The sequence below is a fragment of the Perna viridis genome, chromosome 11 (genome assembly GCF_037379345.1).
Source record: "Perna viridis isolate PV_CMFRI_1.1 ecotype Kerala chromosome 11, ASM3737934v1, whole genome shotgun sequence".
NCBI lineage: Eukaryota > Metazoa > Mollusca > Bivalvia > Mytilida > Mytilidae > Perna > Perna viridis.
In genome coordinates, this window is record NC_142455.1 from 27,191,254 (window position 1) to 27,210,240 (window position 18,987).

Below are 18,987 nucleotides of genomic sequence, written 5' to 3' on the forward strand. Positions count from 1 at the left end.
TCAAAGTGATGCATAATTAAACTTATTTAGGCGAAAGAATGACGGACTGAATTCTTGGCTCTCATTGATCAAAAAGGAAAACTTGAAAAGCTGGGAGTTATTTCTAGCCTGTCCTTTGTGGAAGAATAACTCAGAATTTTAACTTAACTCTTCCATTTTTTCCGTTTATCATACAGACTGCAGGGTCATATTATATGTATGCACATATTAACTACTGGAAATGTCAAGTGGGCAATTATATTAGATGTAAACAACCATATAGATTGAAAAAAGGTTTATAGAACACAGAATTAACCACAACCAAGTTTTTATATGAGATTAATACGGTCTCCAACCCTTTTTGGATTTTTTTGTTAGAAAAAATGAAACATCTGAAAGAGTAATCAGAAAAAAACTAAGATTCTAGCAGAAATGAAAAGAAGGTAATCCAAGGACAAAGACCAGACATGGAAAAAAGACACACACAACAAAGAACATAAAAAATAATACATACAAAGTAACAAAAGTAAATGAGCAACTAAAAGTATACTTTGAAACCGAATGGTTTAATATCGAATGTTTAATGAATAGTTAAGGACTTGTGTGTTCTTCCTGAGGTACAGAACTATATGTATTCTATAAATAACAAAATATCAGCCTCAAAAGAAAAATCGAACTACTCAAGTACAAACTCATGTAATACAAACTTGGACTCCACTGAACCTGAAAGCATGAGCCAGTATAACAGTATGAAAATCTGTTACTGCTACCTTCCGTGGCAGTGATCAATAAGCAGACATACGACTGGTACTTTTATTATTCAGCAATCACAATACAACTGCAACGTACAAACAATAAGAAGAGAGAAAGAGTCAGAAGACTCCCTTCTTGAGGGCGAACCCTCTTGAACTTAAATCTCTAAAGTTCTCTCTTTAATATGTTCCTTCTTAGTCCTTTTTCCTAATTTCCATATCTCCCTATATATATTGTCTATTATGTAAAACAACTATGTATTGGTCAAACCCCCTGTTCATGTCTATGTTATGATAGATTCATTATGTTTAGTTCCTCCCTTTTAATTTGTCATTTATTTATTTATTGATATTACCCTCTTAATTGTAAATGATCCTGTACAACTACCATTTTCCTCATGCACCTTTGTCATCTAAATGGTTGTTTATGTATATGGGTATGTCATGTGTACATGTAACACCTTTTTGATTTGTACAAGTATGTGGTTATAATTTGTTTCATTATCTGTTGTCCACATTGCAATTTCATTATGTATTGGGAGTTATTTTGTACCTGTTCTCATGTTTTGTATAGTTGTTTTACCCCTGATACATATTAATTTAATCAAAAGTTCACATGATAAAATATCAGTTATAAAGTCTCAAAATGTCCATACACTCTCTTCCCTTTCTCAAAGACTAACATTATTTAATCTAGAATGTCTAACCATTGTCCTATCACACCAGGTGTATCGGTAGGGTAAGCGTCCTCTGCTTTCTAGAAACACCCGTCGAGTTGCTCATGAAAAGCCAGGTCTTGGAAGACGAACGAGGAAAGGAAAACTATGACACGTTGAACAAATCAGTTTTCATGGCGCAGAAGGATACACCGTAACAATCTACGTGTTATGGTGAAGACCAAAAAACTTCCATAGTGTTGACTTTAATTTCGAAGCAACATAACACTGTTTTTTATAGCGTAATTGTAAGTCTTGCGCGATACAAAAAGTCTGCGGCAAGCTCTGGTATTAACGTATCAGTTGTGATGCGAGAGTCCATACGCAGATGCTGAAAGGATGATGCCATAGATGGAAGGAAAGTTTACAATGCAAAACGAAGAGTAATCGCGTTTGTCGTATAATCTGGTAATAATTTTCTTTTACCATCGATCTATAAGTGTAGGTCAAGATACGAGGCTGACTCCACAGTGTCGGTAGTATCCTTTATCTTAAGTTCTTTTGGGTAGATGCGATGTATCAAATCCCCGAAACTAGGATTGTTTAACGATAATACGTCATCTATAGAACAGAAACTAAGATTAAAGGATCTAGCTAAACGATGTTTCTAATTTTAGATCAGATCAGCCATAAAGTCTGCCTCATAGGAGTGAAGGAATATGTCAACAAGTAGAGGAACACAATTTGCTCCCATCGGAATGCCGACCGTTTGTTGAAAAACGCGACCATCACACTGGACAAATATGTTGTCGATAAATCTTGAAAACATCTTCGGTATATTTGGAAGATGATATGGATTTTTTTACAAAGGAATCTCTACCAAGAACTAAGTGTACCGTCTTTTTCGGAGTAACAAAGATGTGTCGTGTTTTCTATTCGGGATTTTAGCTCTGAGTATTGGGAATAAAAGTATAAAGAGTTGAAAAATCATAGCTTTTAATGCTGTTGTATTCTGATAATAATATTGAATTGAGGGTTTCCAGAAGATCTTTTTTCAGGATCGAGATTATATTAATACCACTACAGGAGTAACAAGTGTTGTGGTAGGACTGAACGGCTTTTAGTATAGAAGTTAAAAGCTTTGAAAGAGGTTCGGTAGTACAGTTTGCAGATACAGCTACTAGTATGTAGAGTTGTTTGTATGGACTCTAACTCGGAATCCTGAATCATGGTTGCAAAGGTAACCCACAGAACAATGTTTTACTATGGATCAAACATTACATTTATTGTACGAAATATTTTGATTCAGGGCTAAAAAAATTGAAGTAAATGTATAATTTTTAGAAAATGATTGATGTAAATGTATAATTTTTAGAAAATGATTGATGTAAATGTATAATTTTTAGAAAATGTGTAAAAAATATAAACAACTTTGGCATAGTTTTGATTGTTTATCTTGATAGATCCTTCGTCAGGTGCAGATATGTTAAATTGCATAAATTTCTTAGTTACTTTGTTTCATGCAAAATTTTTATTCAAAATTCAGTATTTACATCATTCCATCTCGTTTAACAATGTTTCACTTCTACCTACAACACTTTTACAACAAAAACCAACATTATTGGTGACATGTTTTATTTTGTATTTCGTATTTATGCTAAATTAGTTTTGTTATACATGTAACGCAACGTAGAAATGCGGGAAACTAGCGGCAGAGGTTAAAGCGAAAATAAGTAAAATGTTCTATTGAATATAATAAATTGCAAAGGTTCCAAAACATACTACAATGCAGTATCCACAAAATGTCATTATCGGTAGTCCGAATTTCAGTAAAATAGCATACAATATTTTAATTCAAGTTCACAAATACATATGGCTTTCCATACAAAACCAACGGAAATATTCCAATTTGAGTCTGGCAAGTAAAATACAGTACCTTAACTATTGATTTTCCGAACTGTCCCTTATTACAATTTGTAAACCAAACTCTGTTTTGACAGATATGTAACCATGCCAACTTAAAGGATTATAAAATACAGTGAATGACATATATGTTCAAATATTAACAAACATGGATAGGAAAAGTGGATTAACTGCCCTAAAATTTCACAACAACCCTGATTGACACAAATGGGTATTATGTAAGAATTACTTAGTTCATTTTTATATACACAAAATGGAATATGTTAAAATGAAATCTACTTGTATAAACAAAATATAAGCCGCCGAAAAAGTTAATTTTGTCCTTTAAATACTGTGCGACACATGTTGGATTTAAAAAAAAAAGTAAGTAAATGAAAACAAAAGTTATATTTCATACTTCCTCCAGACCAGACGCTAAAATCTGCGCTTTCTGGTCACATTGATTATAAAATTATCAAAAAGGGAATTTTTTTGGATTTAAATGCTTCAGCCATTTTGACATGTGATTTGTGATTTGTTTTCTAATATTATTGTTTAAATTTGATTGTTTGTGCTAACAACTGTAATAGTAGTTTCTTAGGATCTAGCTATCTTAGACGATGAATGATTTACATAACGTTACATAGGCGGAAAAATACTACGGCCACCCCACTATGATTTGTCATGGAAAAATATATTTTATTTTATTCAGACTTACGAAAGAGAAAATGTTGAGGGAATAATTCTTAAAATGGTTAAGATCTTCATATTGTTTAAAACGTCAATGGAAATGCATTTTGCAAAACTCCAAGTTTTAAGTGGAGTCCGAGTTACTCGTTTGCTTTTGTTACTTTGTATGTATTATTTTAATTACTTTATGTGCTTTGTTTGTATGTCTGTTTTCAATGTCTGGTCTTTGTCCCTGGATTACATTCTTTTGATTACCGCTAGAACCTTGGTTTCCTTGATTACTCTCGAACTTCTAAGATTTGGTTATAAGATAGAATGATGGAAAAACAATTAAGGAACTCTTAAATTCCAACAAAAACACAAATAAAAATGCTATTAGATAATTTCAGGCTATTTTGAGGCAGATTTTAGCGGGGAAGGGGCACCATTGTTTCGTCTAAATATCCTTGCATTATCCATTATTTTGGCTCCATAGAAACTGAGTTGCTATGTAAATGTTTTAATATATAAAAGACCGTTTTTTATAGCGATAATTTTATTTACTAATTTGAATGACGAAGACGAAAAAATGCACCGAATGTTTTGGGTGAATTGCATGCGTAAATGGGAAAATACCATATCCCACATGTATAAATTTAATTAAATAACGTCCTTGGTATAGGAAATGAATTGAAACAAATCAAATCCACCAATGAATATGTCAAAGAGACAACAACTCCACCGGGATAAACAAAAATGTCAGCTTAAGGTCACCCATGCAATGAACGACGAGGAAACCCTCACACCACTGGGCAGGTTGCTGCTGACCCCAAAACAATATTGTACACAGGTATAGTGAAGTATTTGTCTCTATTAATTCCAGCAACATAAAGTAAACTGAAAGTGGAAACGAAACAAGACATACAGAAGTCAGAAATTCCTGACTTGGGATAGGCACAAAAAAAAATGCGGCGGGTTAATAAGGGCAACAAAATTACCGAAGACTTATCCGATCTTGTGTAAAATTGTGTTTATTATCCCATAAACCAAATTTGGTAATGTGACTGTGACGTCACCAACCTGTTTTGCTGTTTTATTCCTTAAATGTTGATACTAAAATTAAATTATAAGGAACGACTGTAGTATTTTTACGGTCTATTTAAAACAACCTCAATGCCCGAAATGTACACTTGAAAATGTTATTTAGTGTGCACCACGTGATTTAGGTTATTTCCTCATGGACCGATAAAAATATAACAGTCATTCCTCAAATATTGTTTTTAATTTGTAACAAATTATACGAAAATACATTTTTAAAGTGTAAATAGGTTTATTTCGTAAAACCTATTTAATTAATTAATTTCATTTCAGGCTACGTACGGTCCTATAGATTTTGTTGACGCCACGGTTCCAAAACCAGATTATTCAAAATAATCTTTTTCATTTTATTCCTCATTCATGGTGTTTGTAAATTTGATTTCACAGGGGCATGTCTTCTTACTGTCGTTTGAAGATTTGATGCTACAGCTGATTTGATTGAGACACATGCAAAATAAATACAAGATATTTTTTGACAGAAATAAAGACTTTCCTTACAAACTCAACAGTTTTTAAGGAAATATGATATGGCTTGAATTTTGTAATTCCATTTTAAATGTAAGTTAGTTTTGCATGATATTTGGTTCCAAAAGGAAAGGAATTTCCTATTCGTTTGTATGGAAACCACGAAAATTTGTATCAATGAATAAAAGTACTTTTCCAATACATGTATATAGCATCGCATAAAATCATTTACTTTTCCCCGACTGCATAACTTTGCATTTACTATAAAGGCTGATGGTAGTGTCTAGAGTGTGCTCGAAAGTCAAATGATATTCGGAGCATTTTGCCGTGTATATAGATTAATCCTACGAGGAGGAATGACCCGGCCAGCGAAAGCTATATTTTGATATAGCTTAGCTGGCCGTGTGGTCTAGGGCGCTGGACTTTGTGCAGGCGGTGTTGCCATAGATGCCGCAGCGGCACAAGTCTGCGGAGGGATGACAAAAACTTTGCTTTGCAAATTTGAAAGCCCTAACATCGTTGGGAATTTTTTATATCCTTTTATACTTACATTTTCTTCCCTGTACCAATATGATCCGATGCAGCAGTGTAGCGAATATAGTCGTTCTGGGGACATATGTATAATATTGATATGTTGTGGGCATGTATCGTTAATTTCATCCTCTATCCTACATAACAACACCTAGATGAGCAAAACAAACACATCCCACGTAAATACATTTATATATTTATATTAGTATAGATAATGAAACATATTGCAGAATCAACAACAACTGCTACCACTGTTTCTTCTGTCTCAAAGAAAGTAACCAGTACAACTGCTCCACCAAGTACATCAAGTACAGGTTAGTTCAGAAATATTTGATACTGTTTTTGCAACTGTCATGTATAAAAGTTCTATTGGAAGAGATGATACACTTGTCTAAAAATTCAATTGTTTTTCGTCAAATTAAAATGGTTCGAGCATGAACCAATTATGTTTTCTTTGCATGTAATGACCATAGTGACCTGATTGTTTTACAGGAACAGGTAGTCAACTCCTCTTTTGATGGTATTGAGTCGCCTACATTTATTCCAACTTGGTATGTGACTTTTATATAATGGAATATTAACTATTTTATTTGTTAAGAACAGTCGAAATCAAAGAAACAATACCTTAGCATCATTTTCGGTACACATCAGTTTGTGCATTGTAGTTCGGTGACAATATGTCGCATAATTAAGAAAGACTAAATATTAGATCATTGGCATTTTGGGTTTCCCATACTCTATCTAAAACAAAGGAAAAAAAAACAATCATTTATATTGTGGCGATTTTCAATACAACAAAACCATGAAAAAAAGTATCAAAAATAATTATAGCTTACAACATTATGTTAAAACTGTGATATTAAAAAAAAAGCAAAAGCAAAAAAAAACCAGAAAACAACAAACAAAAAACAACAAACAAACAAACAAACAAACAAAAAACAAACAAAAACAAACAAAAAAAAAACAAAAAAAAAAAACTGGTAAATGAGAAAAGAAAATGAGTTATAATCTGTAATTCTGGAAATTTCCCTTTTTCAAATATTAAGTCATCTTTTGGAACAGAAAAATTAAGCATCTATGCTTCACAATATGATTTAATATATAAAAATCTTCATTATATATGACACAAAGACAATGTTTACAGTTAGTTTATACTTTAATCGATCACTTCCTTTCTCACTGGGGCAGATTCTAGTGGTGTGACGGGTATATATCTTTCGCCAATATGACATTGAATAAGTTAAATTATACATGACTTTGGCTCAACAGAAATATAAGATGTTATACAAATGTATTGAAATATACAAAAATGTGTTTGAAGTACGATATTTGAAAAAAAAAATCCAGAACAAAATACAAAAAAAACCGAATTTTCGCCATTTATGATAAGGTCACTATTGTCACCTTGAAACCGAGAAAGAGTAATATTCTACACAGGCAAATGTGCCACACATGAGAATCATATGGTTTGCATCATATGATTATCGCATGATTATCATATGATAATCATATGTTTTTCACAAACATATGATTGTCATATGTTTTTAAGCCAAAATTACCATATGAGAAGCATATAATAATCATATGACTATCATATGCTCAATATCATATGATTGGCATATGCTTACCATATAATTATCATATGAATCGAGCACCATATGATTATCATATGTGGCACGATAACAGACACAACAGAGAACATAAAATAACCAAAACAATACATACAAAGTAAACAAATGTAATTGAGCCTCAACTAAAAACTGGGAGCATGGACCAGGTGCCCAGGTAGGCTTAGCGTCCTCTGCTTTCCTTAAAACACTAATTGAGTTGCTCATTAAAAGTAAAATCCATGGTAGACGAAAGAGGGAAGGAAAGCTATGACACATTGAATGGTGCAAATGGATATAACGTAACAATAAAAAAACTCCTACAGTGATGACTTCATTCTTGTAGCAACGTAACCCTGTTCTAGAAATGATGGCATGAAACGAGGATATATATAATATTATAACGTATGATATAGAAGAAAATATTAAATTCTGAAAATTCCCCTATTTACGATTTTATAATAATCATGACCTAAAAATGATATTCAAAGCATCCGAATAAATCAGCTATGTTAGATTAATCATCATCTCAACCATGAATACCTGAAATATCCGTTTTACCCTGTCGGTATGCCGTGAATGAGAATTTTGTTTGATACCGAGACCAATTTTATAGGAAGAGGGGTAAAAATTTTAATGGATTTTTTTGGGTAAAATTCTTTCGGAAAATCGAATATTTAAGTTTTGAATTTTTGGAAAATTCAGTCTATAAAATTGCCAAAGGTAATCCAATGAACACCAGAAGTGTTGATTGCACGAGGTTATCTAAGCCCACGTATTATATTCAATGATTCATTCATCTCAGACAAGTGTCAAATGTTGACACACTTTCTCTATATGTTTGTGAAGGAAATAAAAATTATTAGAAAAGTAGCAAAATTGTCACGAAATAGCAGCATCACATGTTCCCAGATATAATTTATAGTACATTTTCAAAAATGGCTCGAATAAAATTATATTACATTTGATATTTAACTTTAATGCCCTAAACTAACATCAAAACCATGGACGAATAAGATTAAATTTCAATGATCGCGAGTGAACGTTTTTTTCAGTTTAATTATCTATGTTTTTCAAAGGATAAAAATCCATACATCAGTTCCATGCATAATACCATAAGGAACATTCATATCAAGTTTGGTTCCAAATGGGGCAGATTTTTTCAGAGAAGAAGAATTTTGAAATAATTGTTAATGACGACGGACAAGGGACGATAACGACGACGGACGCCAAGTGATGGCAATAGGTTACATGGCCATTTAGGCCAGGTGAGCTAGAAATATCAAGTTAAAAAAAATAATGAATAAAAGTAGAAAAAAAATGTTTATCCTTTCCCATCCTTGGAATACGAAAACACTTTTAATGAACAACAAAATAACGGAATTTTAATGTAAGTTAGAAACCCCTAGACATACTATGTTGTCGATTAAAAATTCAAGCATTTCGTAAATATCTTCTTCTGTATTTCTTACAAAGTATGAGGAATCTCTACCAAGAACTATAAATTTGTATATAGGTGTACCATCTCTTTTGGAAAAGCAACGATGTATAATGTTTTTAAGTCGGGATTTTCAATGAGTATGTGGAATAGAAGTATACAGTGTCGAAAAATCATAGGTTTTAATGCTATTATATTCTGATAATAGTCTTGAACTGATTGTCTCCAAAAGATCTCTCGAATTTTTCAGGATCTGCATTGAATTAATACCACTACGGGAGTAACAAGGTTTGTGGTAGGACTGCAAACCCTCTTTGACAGCTGTGAGTATAGAAGTTAAATGGTTTGTATTAGCTATGTAACGTTGTTTGTATGCATTCTTGTGGAGTTAAGGAATCCAGTACATAAACGATAACTCACAGCCATCGTCCTTGGTAAAGAGACCAAAAGAGGATAGCACAGATTTATGGTTTTCCACAATTTATTCTTTGAAAACAGGTAAATAAAAATCACATGGTAATTATATAGGCTTTTATGAATGAAGACAGTATATATTTTTGCAAAATATGTTTTGTTTTGTGTTTGAATTGGCACAAAAAACATGTATTAACATGTAGTCCATATTTGTCCTAAAAATATGCTTCTAAACGTTTAAAACATATGGAAACATGAGTTTCCAATTTTACTGTGTAATTAATATGTTTCTCACCTCTTCGATTATTGCCTGAGTTAAGTAAATTAATGGCGAAAATTTTGTTTATTAACTGCAATGCCGAACAGGAAAATGTACCGAATTTTTCGGACGCACTACTGGCATATATGTAAAACTGCAACTTCCCACACGCATTGCTTCAATTAAATAAACCTTAGTACTGAAAGGGGAAAGAAAAGTACATTAATGCTGACATCAGCGTAAAATATATGACTAAAAATTTATATTTCTATTTAGTTTAAGTAACATGGACGTATTCAACAAACGTGTTTGTAAAAACGATTCCTACTTTCTAAACAAGTTCATTGTGTTAAATAATTAAAAAAGAACTTAGCACAGTAGGGGAATGTTAAGCTCTGTTGAAGTTTGAGGATAAATGAAATATTAAATCATTCACTTTTAACGTGAAAATTAATGATTTAGATTAAACGCCCTGATGTTAATATGTCAAGTATTTGAAGGCAAGAATATTTGATCCTGTTTTGTACTAGCCCAACACACTGAGCTGGGTCTTTCTTGATCTACCCCATTGAAGCAATAGTCTGTAGTCAGTCATGTCACCACACTCAACTTAACTATTCCTTTTCCGACCCAACCAGTCGTTATATCATCTCCTATATACCACGTGCATGTTTACATATTTATCGTGACTCAAGCCGGAACTTATCGCACTCGGAGTGAACACGTTTACGTCAAGAACACCGAACCGATCGTATACCTTAAAAACTAAAAAAAAAGATGTCAGATTTTCTTTGTAATTCCCGACCATTATCATCATACAAACAATTTATATTTAACATTAGATCTATATTGTATATTTACGGACTTTCTGGACGAGAATAAACTTAATTTAAATAATCTGCGCTGTCTACGACTAAATATAGCGATATTATATGTATTCTAAAAAATGCGATATTATCTGTATACTTATAATGGAGCGATATGACTGAAAAATATGTAATTGTTATCACTTGACGTTCAAGATGCAAATCATGAAACAAATAACCGATATCCATGCTCATCAACCAATTAATATTATACTATTCAAAAGTGATTTAGCAACAAATATTCTCATGAAGTAACATCAAAAAGCCGTGGTGTGAATATGACTTTTTAATGAAGACCATATGTGCAATAAAAATATAAGATTTGTCAAAAATATAGACTCAGCTAAAGACAAAGCATGGTATGGCTTATATCCTTTACATTAAATTTCAAAGTTAAGGTGATTTTAAATTCACCTTGACACAACTAGTCCTAAAACAACACATTGATACATAATTAAAACTGAAATTGAATTATTGGTTTGGGTTGGTCGAATTTCATTCATTATGTAGAAGCCGTTGTAAACACATACGAAAACAAAAGACAGATCAGCAAAGAGTTTTTTTTTCATATCGATATTCCAATGTTTATTTTGCCAATACATGTACTTAAAATTCGACATAGTGTCAACCAGAAATTACGCGCAGAGTAATTTTAACAAAATAAGTTTTTTGTCTACCTAATAATAGCTAAGAATATGTTCTTCTCTGTTCGATATAGAAACATTGGTAAATGTAAACATGCAGACCGATTTTCACTTGTCATGTAGAAGTGTGGTGCATCCAAACAATGGAAAAACTAAATGACATTAGAGCAGATACATGATTAGTAATTATGATACGATTATTATTTAATTTAATGAATTTAAATTATTTAATTATTGTAATTATGATTCCGTAGTCCAGTGAAAACGATGGGCTTACATGTTAATTGTCAAGACCCATTTGATTCATAAGACATTCATTTTAGTTTTTTTTGCAAACAAATATGATGTTGTTAGGGACTTTCATATATAAAAAGACAAGGTTGATAATTTTAAAAGGATTTAGTTGTATATGTCTTTTTGTCACCTAAATGGTCTCAGGGTAGCAAGCTCGCTCGAACGTGGAAATTCGTGGGTTCGATTCTGATCGATGCTTTAAAATCGAAGTCACTGCTACTCCACCAAGCACGCGATATTTAAGGGGATGGTTAGGATTCAGAATGTGTCCGATTGGGGTGGCATGCCTACCTACAGCTGTTTCATCTGTGAGCTATTACGATAGCTCTGCGTGTTGCATATAAATCAGGATCGGTCCGATATCTCAAAATTTCTAATAATGAAATGTATTAAATATCTACTAGAGGACGTTAAACCAAAATCGATCAATCAGTTTTTGTCATTTGTAAAATATAGTTAGTCCAATGTCTTGTTGAAGCTCAGGACTGGAATTTTGTTTAAGACATTTATGATGTCCTTCGAACTAAAATGGATCGCTATAACATACTCCGATTTATTATTTATTCAGCAAAACATATGTACATATATAGATTTTTTTTCACTGTTATTGTTCTAGGTAATATTGAAGATCCTGATCTACTTGACAAAGATTAAGTTCATTGAAGGTTTTGATTAACCCTTTCACCGCCTCTCGATGACTTTGTCCTGTGACGGATATTAATGAAATAGGTTTTTCGCTCTGACTTTCTAGTGTGTCCTCGGAAGTCTCATAAAGGTTCAAATACTTGATTTTACCGTTGTCGATATATTCCTTCATTAGACATTTTGTTCTTTCGTCCAACAGTTGTCGCCCATGAAATGAAGGATAACACAATATACCAGCCACGTAACATTTTGGGTTTCGTAAACGAAACATTGGACAAATACCAACACTAATCAGCATGCAGCATTTGAGAATATCCACATCGTAAGATGTCATGATCCATTCTCGTAAAACGGTTCCCCCCATTCGAGGATTTATCTCGATTAGTTTTGGTCCAGATAAAGTCATTTTCATGTCTAAATTAAACACACCATTTTCTAGACCAATTTTTATGCAGCATTGAAAGGCAGCTTCAATTAGTTGATCAATTTGACTTCCGTTGAGGATGGAGGGCATCAATTTTGTACTCAGTTTAAAGTTTTCCTTATCTGGTGCCCCTTTATCGTGTATGAAAGCAGCAATAAGATGACCTTCAAAAATGACAATATCTATGCCATGTTCCGTTCCATCTAAGTACTCCATTAAAAACAATCTTTTGTCGTTTTCAAATCCATGAAATGAAAGGATGAAATCTTCTTTGTTAACTTCATTATAAAATGTCTTGGCTGTTGGTTCGTCTTCGACAAGTTTTGTGCATAGCGATAAAACTCCTCTTTCTAATTTCATGACTGCTGGTACTCCGACATGATTGAATGCTACAGGTATGTCGTCCAGGGTTTCTATTTGATATACTTTTCCAGCGTATTTAAGTTTCCTGTCTGAAAGATAAATGTGTGTCTGTGACTTATCGGTGGCTCGAAGTACTGCTTGTACGCTTGGCCCAGGGAGATCTAAAACGCAGCAAATTAATGATGCGAGGGGTACAAAAGAATCTATAAACGATACACATCCATCAATTTTCAACTTTTTTATCCGTAATAGTTGTACGATGTTGTTGGCATGCAGTTCCTGTTCTTTAAAGTTTCTGAAATCATATTGTATATAATTCGTCTTCCTTGCTGCAAAACAATTTTCATCAGGGTCTACTACGACAACCTGAAAAATTCACCAGAGTAGAGAATCAAGATACCAAAAAAAAGCTATGTCATTCTCATACTTTACGATATGAAATAATTTACAAAAATTAATTTAATTAATATATGTTTTTTTAGTATATGCTGGACCGATAATTGAAGTAAAAGCAGAAAGGGTTCAGCTTTAAGAAAAGAAAACTTTCGATTTATAAACATAAATTTTAAACAAAATCATACTTGATGGCTAGGAGTTACAATCAAAAATATATCTGAATTCCTCACTCAAAAAAAGAACCAAAACAAAACAAAAAACCAAAACCAAAACAAAACAGAAAACAATAATAAAAAAAGAAAATTTAGATAGAAATAAAACAAAATAAAACAACAACAAAAAACAAAAAACAAACAAACAAACAAACAAAAACCAAAACAATCAAATACAATAAAATAAATAGCAGAAAAAACATCATACAACCCTTGATTCAACAAGGCATGAATCTTGGTTTGAGGATCGTCGTACATACGTACATTTAACTTGAAATCAATCAAAGAATCAATAACAAAGTCCCTAGGGTAGCCTCCACTCGACAAAATCAGTACAGTTTTATTCTTTAATAAGGAATCCACATTAGTTGTCATTCTTCACCAGTCACAAATATCGGTTTATTCGGCAACCAAAAGACTCTGATGCCTCTTTAGCAATAGTAATTATGGCAGATTGGTACGAATTAAATACAACGCAGATCACAATTAGTTAATACTGAAAAAAAAAAAAAACATTGAAAAAAGTCATAAAAATAAATAAAAATCCTTGTTTATCTCTGATAGATTTGAAATTGAATGGTAAAAAAGATATCAAAAGTCTATGATGTTCATCTGAAATAATGTATCTCAATTTTGATTAAGAGTGAAACAATTCAAATACAATAAAAATAATATAACTTCAATATTGTAAATATTTTTGAGTATTTCTATGGCATTTTATAAGCTTATTTAGTATAGGAATAGTAGTGAATATTGAGTTGAGAGATAGTAAAATTCAATGGAATTTTAGACAATCGACCAGTGAAAAATGGAAATTTTCGGAAGAGATCAATTGGAGAACGGACGGTTAATATAAGGAAAATTGTGATGTAAAGCCTAGAGAAGGCTGCTAAAAATTCATATGACAAAGTATATAAACTGTCTTCTGCATGTATACATGATTTTGAACGAATAATATTTAAACTTTATATAACAGGTACATTTAATGCATATTATCAATTAAACAACACGTTCAAAACGTAGGAACCCACATATAGCTATATGTGAACATAAAGAGGTTTCCGATTGCATTTTAGAATTTTCAATGTTCAAATGCATATTAATTGACAGAAACAGTGAAATAAAAGGACAAAAATCATTACACATATATAAATGTTTGTTAAATATATTAATAGTTACGTAGTTTTTACAAGTAACTTGATTTAAATAATTATCTGTGTTCACTGACCTTTTAACAGTTGTTTCATTATCAAACTTGTGTTTGGATGAGTAGGAAAGTATGCGTTTTTTTCAAATATTTGTAAGGGCTTCCCCAGTCAACAACTATTGGAAAGTTAAAATAACAATTTATGTAAGATAATGTGACAAAGATATTTGCGTCAAATGTTTATAAAAGTAAGATTGAGTTTGTTTCAAGAAACATTTGCTAAGTCGATGTTGGCTCTGAAACTCCTTACCGAATTAGAGTTAAGTCGATGTTGGCGATGTTAGGCAAAATAAACAACTATGCATATCTTTCTTATTCAAAGCGTAATCAAGGGAACCAAGGTTATAGCGGTAATCAAAAGTATGTAATCCAGGGACAAAAACCAGACATGGAAAACAGACATACGCAACAAAGAACATAAAGTAACTAAAATCATACATACAAAGCAACAAAAGCAAATGAGCAACTCGGACTCCACCAAAAACTGGGAGCATGGATCAGGTGCACCGGTAGGGTAAGCGTCCTCTGCTTTTCTTGAAAAACCCACCGAGTTGCTCATAAAAATCAAGTCCTGGGTAGACAAACCAAACTAGGAAAGGAAAACTATGACCCGTTGAATAAATCAGTTTTCATGGTGCAGATGGATACACCATAAGGATCCACGATTTCATAATGACGACCATAAAACTTCTGTAGTGATGACTTCAATCTTGTAGCAACATAACCCAGTTCCAGAAACTTACTTGTTAGAGTTCTAGCGCGATACAAAAAGTCTGCGTAGTTTCGGCAAGCTCTGGCATAACGTATAAGTTGTGATATGAACACTCCATACGCAGGAGCCGAAGGGATGTTGCTACAGATGAAAGGAAAGTTGACAATTCTGAATAAAAAGTCATCACGTTTGTCGTAAAGTTTGGTCAATAGTTTTCCTTTACCATCGATTTCTAAGTGTAGGTCAAGATATGAGGCTGACTTCACAGTGTCTGTAGTATCCTTTACCTCAAGTTCTTTTGGGTAGATGCGATGTATCAAATCCCCGAAATTAGGATTGTTTAAAGATAACACGTCATCTATATAGCGGAAACTGAGATTGAAGGATTTAGCTAAACAATTTTCTTTCTTTCTGATCAGATCAGCTATAAAGTCAGCCTCATAAGAGTGAAGGAATAGGTCAGCATGTAAAGGGGCACAATTTGTTCCCATTGGAATGCCGACCGTTTGTTGAAAAACACGTCCACCACACTGAACAAACATGTTGTCGATTACAATTCCAGCATTTTGTAAACATCTTCCTCTGTATTTTTGGAAGATGATTTGGAATTATTTCTTACCAAGTATGAGGAATCTCTACCAAGAACTATATATTTGTATCTAGGTGTACCATCTTTTTTGGAAAAAACAACGATGTATAATGTTTTTAAGTCGGGATTTTAACTGAGTATGGGGAATAGAAGTATACAGTGTTGAAAAATCATAGGTTTTAATGCTATTATATTCAGATAATAGTCTTGAACTGATTGTCTCCAAAAGATCTTTCGAATTATTCAGGATCCACATTGAATTAATACCACTACGGGAGTAACAAGTGTTGTGGTAGGACTGTAGGCCCTCTTTGACAGTTGTGAGTATAGAAGTTAAAAGTTTTGAAAGAGGATTGGTGGTACACTTTGCAGATCCAGCTATGAAATGTTGTTTGTATGGATTCCTGTGAAGTTTAGGAATCCAGTACATAGACGGTAAATCACAATCATCGTCCCTGGTAGAGAGACCAAAAGAGGATAGAACAGATTTATGGTTTTCCAAAATCTCTTCTTTGGAAAGAGTGGTAGATGGAAAGAGGAAACATGGAAAAACATGGAAGAGCTGATAAAATTTTGGCGTTGATTAAAAGATGCTTTTCGTTAGATGAGTTTGATTTTCAAAATGAACTGAAACAAAACTTACAAAGATAGTCTCATTTACTTTACAAATTAAAAAAAAATGCCTTCATTAAACCATGAAATGCCTGAGCAGCATCCCAGGAGAAGGAAAGATAAAATGCATAATTGAAATTACATCTATAATTAATAATTATATATCCCTCTCATCTACGTTCATATTCAAGTCGGGTTCATGCTGTTTGGCGTTTTCTCATGAATGGTGAAATTGTCCTTATGTATAAGATCTATATCTATCTTCAAAGCACAACACAGAAAATTGCGTATTTCTTGTCGCCGATTTAGTCAAATATTCCTTTTTCGCAGGTTTTTTAAAATTAGTAACTAACTTTATCATATCGTTAAAAAATAATTTTGCGGTTGTAATTTTTGCACTCGCATGTTCATTGCAAAAAGCCCGAACAGTTCTCGAACAATTTATTTGTCTTTCAGACCTTCTGCACTCTGTCTGAATTTTCTGTTTAAATACCATTACAAATCAGATTTTTGGCAGTAACTCTAACAATTTTGAAAATGCTGAATGGACACGTACTATTATTGTGACGGTGTATTATGCCAGTTTCGGGCTGTAAATAAAAAGTCATAAAAACTATTTAAACCATATATTTATATCAAAATATAGATTTTATCAATATCCATATTTTAGTGTCTCATATTTCATTTTCCATAAGATATGAATATCATAAGAAAACTGTTTTAGACAACGTATGATACATATTTTTGAATAAAAACCCTGTCCAAAAGCTTGCCTTTTGGGCAACTTTGGATAAGAAGTCAAAATAGTGCTCCACCAAAATGAATTAGTTTAGTTTAATCATATTTGAAATATATAAGTAAGCACAAGCAAATACAATAAGCACATTGTACATACACAAAGAAAGTTCAGTGTTTTTTTAATGAGTTTGCAGTTTGATATTACCAAACAATTAGTTTTATTTGGATCATTCCTTTGAAATAAAGATAGAGAATTCAATTTTCATTTATTAAAATAGTCATCATTTGCGTTTACAAAATACTGCTTTAATAATCATAAATTTCTTTGTTTACATAATGTGCATACTTCGCCGCATTGTCCCAAGTCGGCAATTTCTGGCCTCTGTGTGTCTTTGTTGGGCGTTTTGGATTACATTTTTGCTTGTTGAGTCTCTAGTAAATATATTGCAGTACCAGTGTATTGTATTGTTTTGGGGTCATTTATCTGTTCAGTGGTATGAAGGTTTCCTCGTCGTTCATTAAGACCAATTGGTTTAACTGACAATTTTTATCCCGGTTTGGTTGTTGTCTTTTTGACATACTCACCATATACATTCTCTTCATATTCTATAGGATTTGTGTTTAACAAAAGAAGAACATATACAGATAAGAAAATGACAAAACAAGAAGAAATGTATGAGGACTAATGATGGACTTGGGTTGACATTTTCATTCCGGTGGGGTTGATGACTATTTGACATATACACTATACCTATCACTGATAATCGATGTATGAAAATTATTGTTAAGGAGGAATATAAGCGGTTGTCACTTTGAAACATTAGCATTCACTTCGGAAAATAGAAGCGGCTCAAGGTGCTTTAGATGGTCGAGGAATTTGGGCTTTTTAGACAAACGTTGCAATGTTCGTTAAAGGTCAAGTCTCAGTGAAACAGGAAGAATACGTTTACATGCCATGTTTAAGTCCATTGGGATGGGTCATATTGATCATTATGACTAATGTAGAACTGTTATAATGACAACGTTAATCAATAGGTAACATCCTTATAACGGAGTTAGTCATTATAAACAAATCACACTGATAACAAACATAAAAAACAAACAAACGAAAACGTAACTAAAACGGACCAAAATAAGTAACCCCCCCCCCAAAAAAAAAAAAAAAAAAAAAAAAAAAAAAAAAACGACAAGCATACAGTCGTATAAAGAACAAAAAAAAAAAAAAGATTTAAAAAAATATGAGAAAAAAGTGAAACAAAACAAAACACAAAAGAAAGGTACATGTAGAAATACGGATGTGATATTCGTTGTGGGTCTTAAGTTATGTCTGACCAATTAAGTACTTCCCCGTCTAAGAATTGGGCATAATGTACATACGATGTAGCACATGAAGAAAAAACACAGAGATTTTATTGCATCAACCAATTAATTATACCTGATAACCAATAGAAATAACAATCAAAATGTTTGTAAAGTTTGCTTTTTTAATATATTGATAGGTCAACTTTAGTTGAA

General features: G+C 32.5%; 1 protein-coding gene across 1 annotated transcript; it reads right to left on the reverse strand.

Moving 5' to 3' along the window:
• Positions 1-12,178: 12,178 nt before the first annotated feature.
• On the reverse strand, positions 12,179-13,989 carry LOC148603556 (carnosine synthase 1-like). Its single transcript, XM_088551451.1, has 2 exons — positions 13,879-13,989; positions 12,179-13,372 (listed from the first exon to the last, which is right to left on the reverse strand). The coding sequence occupies exons 1-2, from the start codon at positions 13,987-13,989 to the stop codon at positions 12,179-12,181; spliced, it is 1,305 nt and encodes a 434-aa protein (XP_088407577.1).
• Positions 13,990-18,987: the final 4,998 nt, after the last annotated feature.

Bases quoted from the DNA above. Each gene is read 5' to 3' on its own strand.
- LOC148603556 (XM_088551451.1), bottom strand. From the start codon at position 13,989: ATGACAACTAATGTGGATTCCTTATTAAAGAATAAAACTGTACTGATT. The intron at 13,373-13,878 runs GTACGTATGTAC...TGAATTTTTCAG, and splicing joins TGATTGATTTCAAGTTAAAT to GTTGTCGTAGTAGACCCTGA.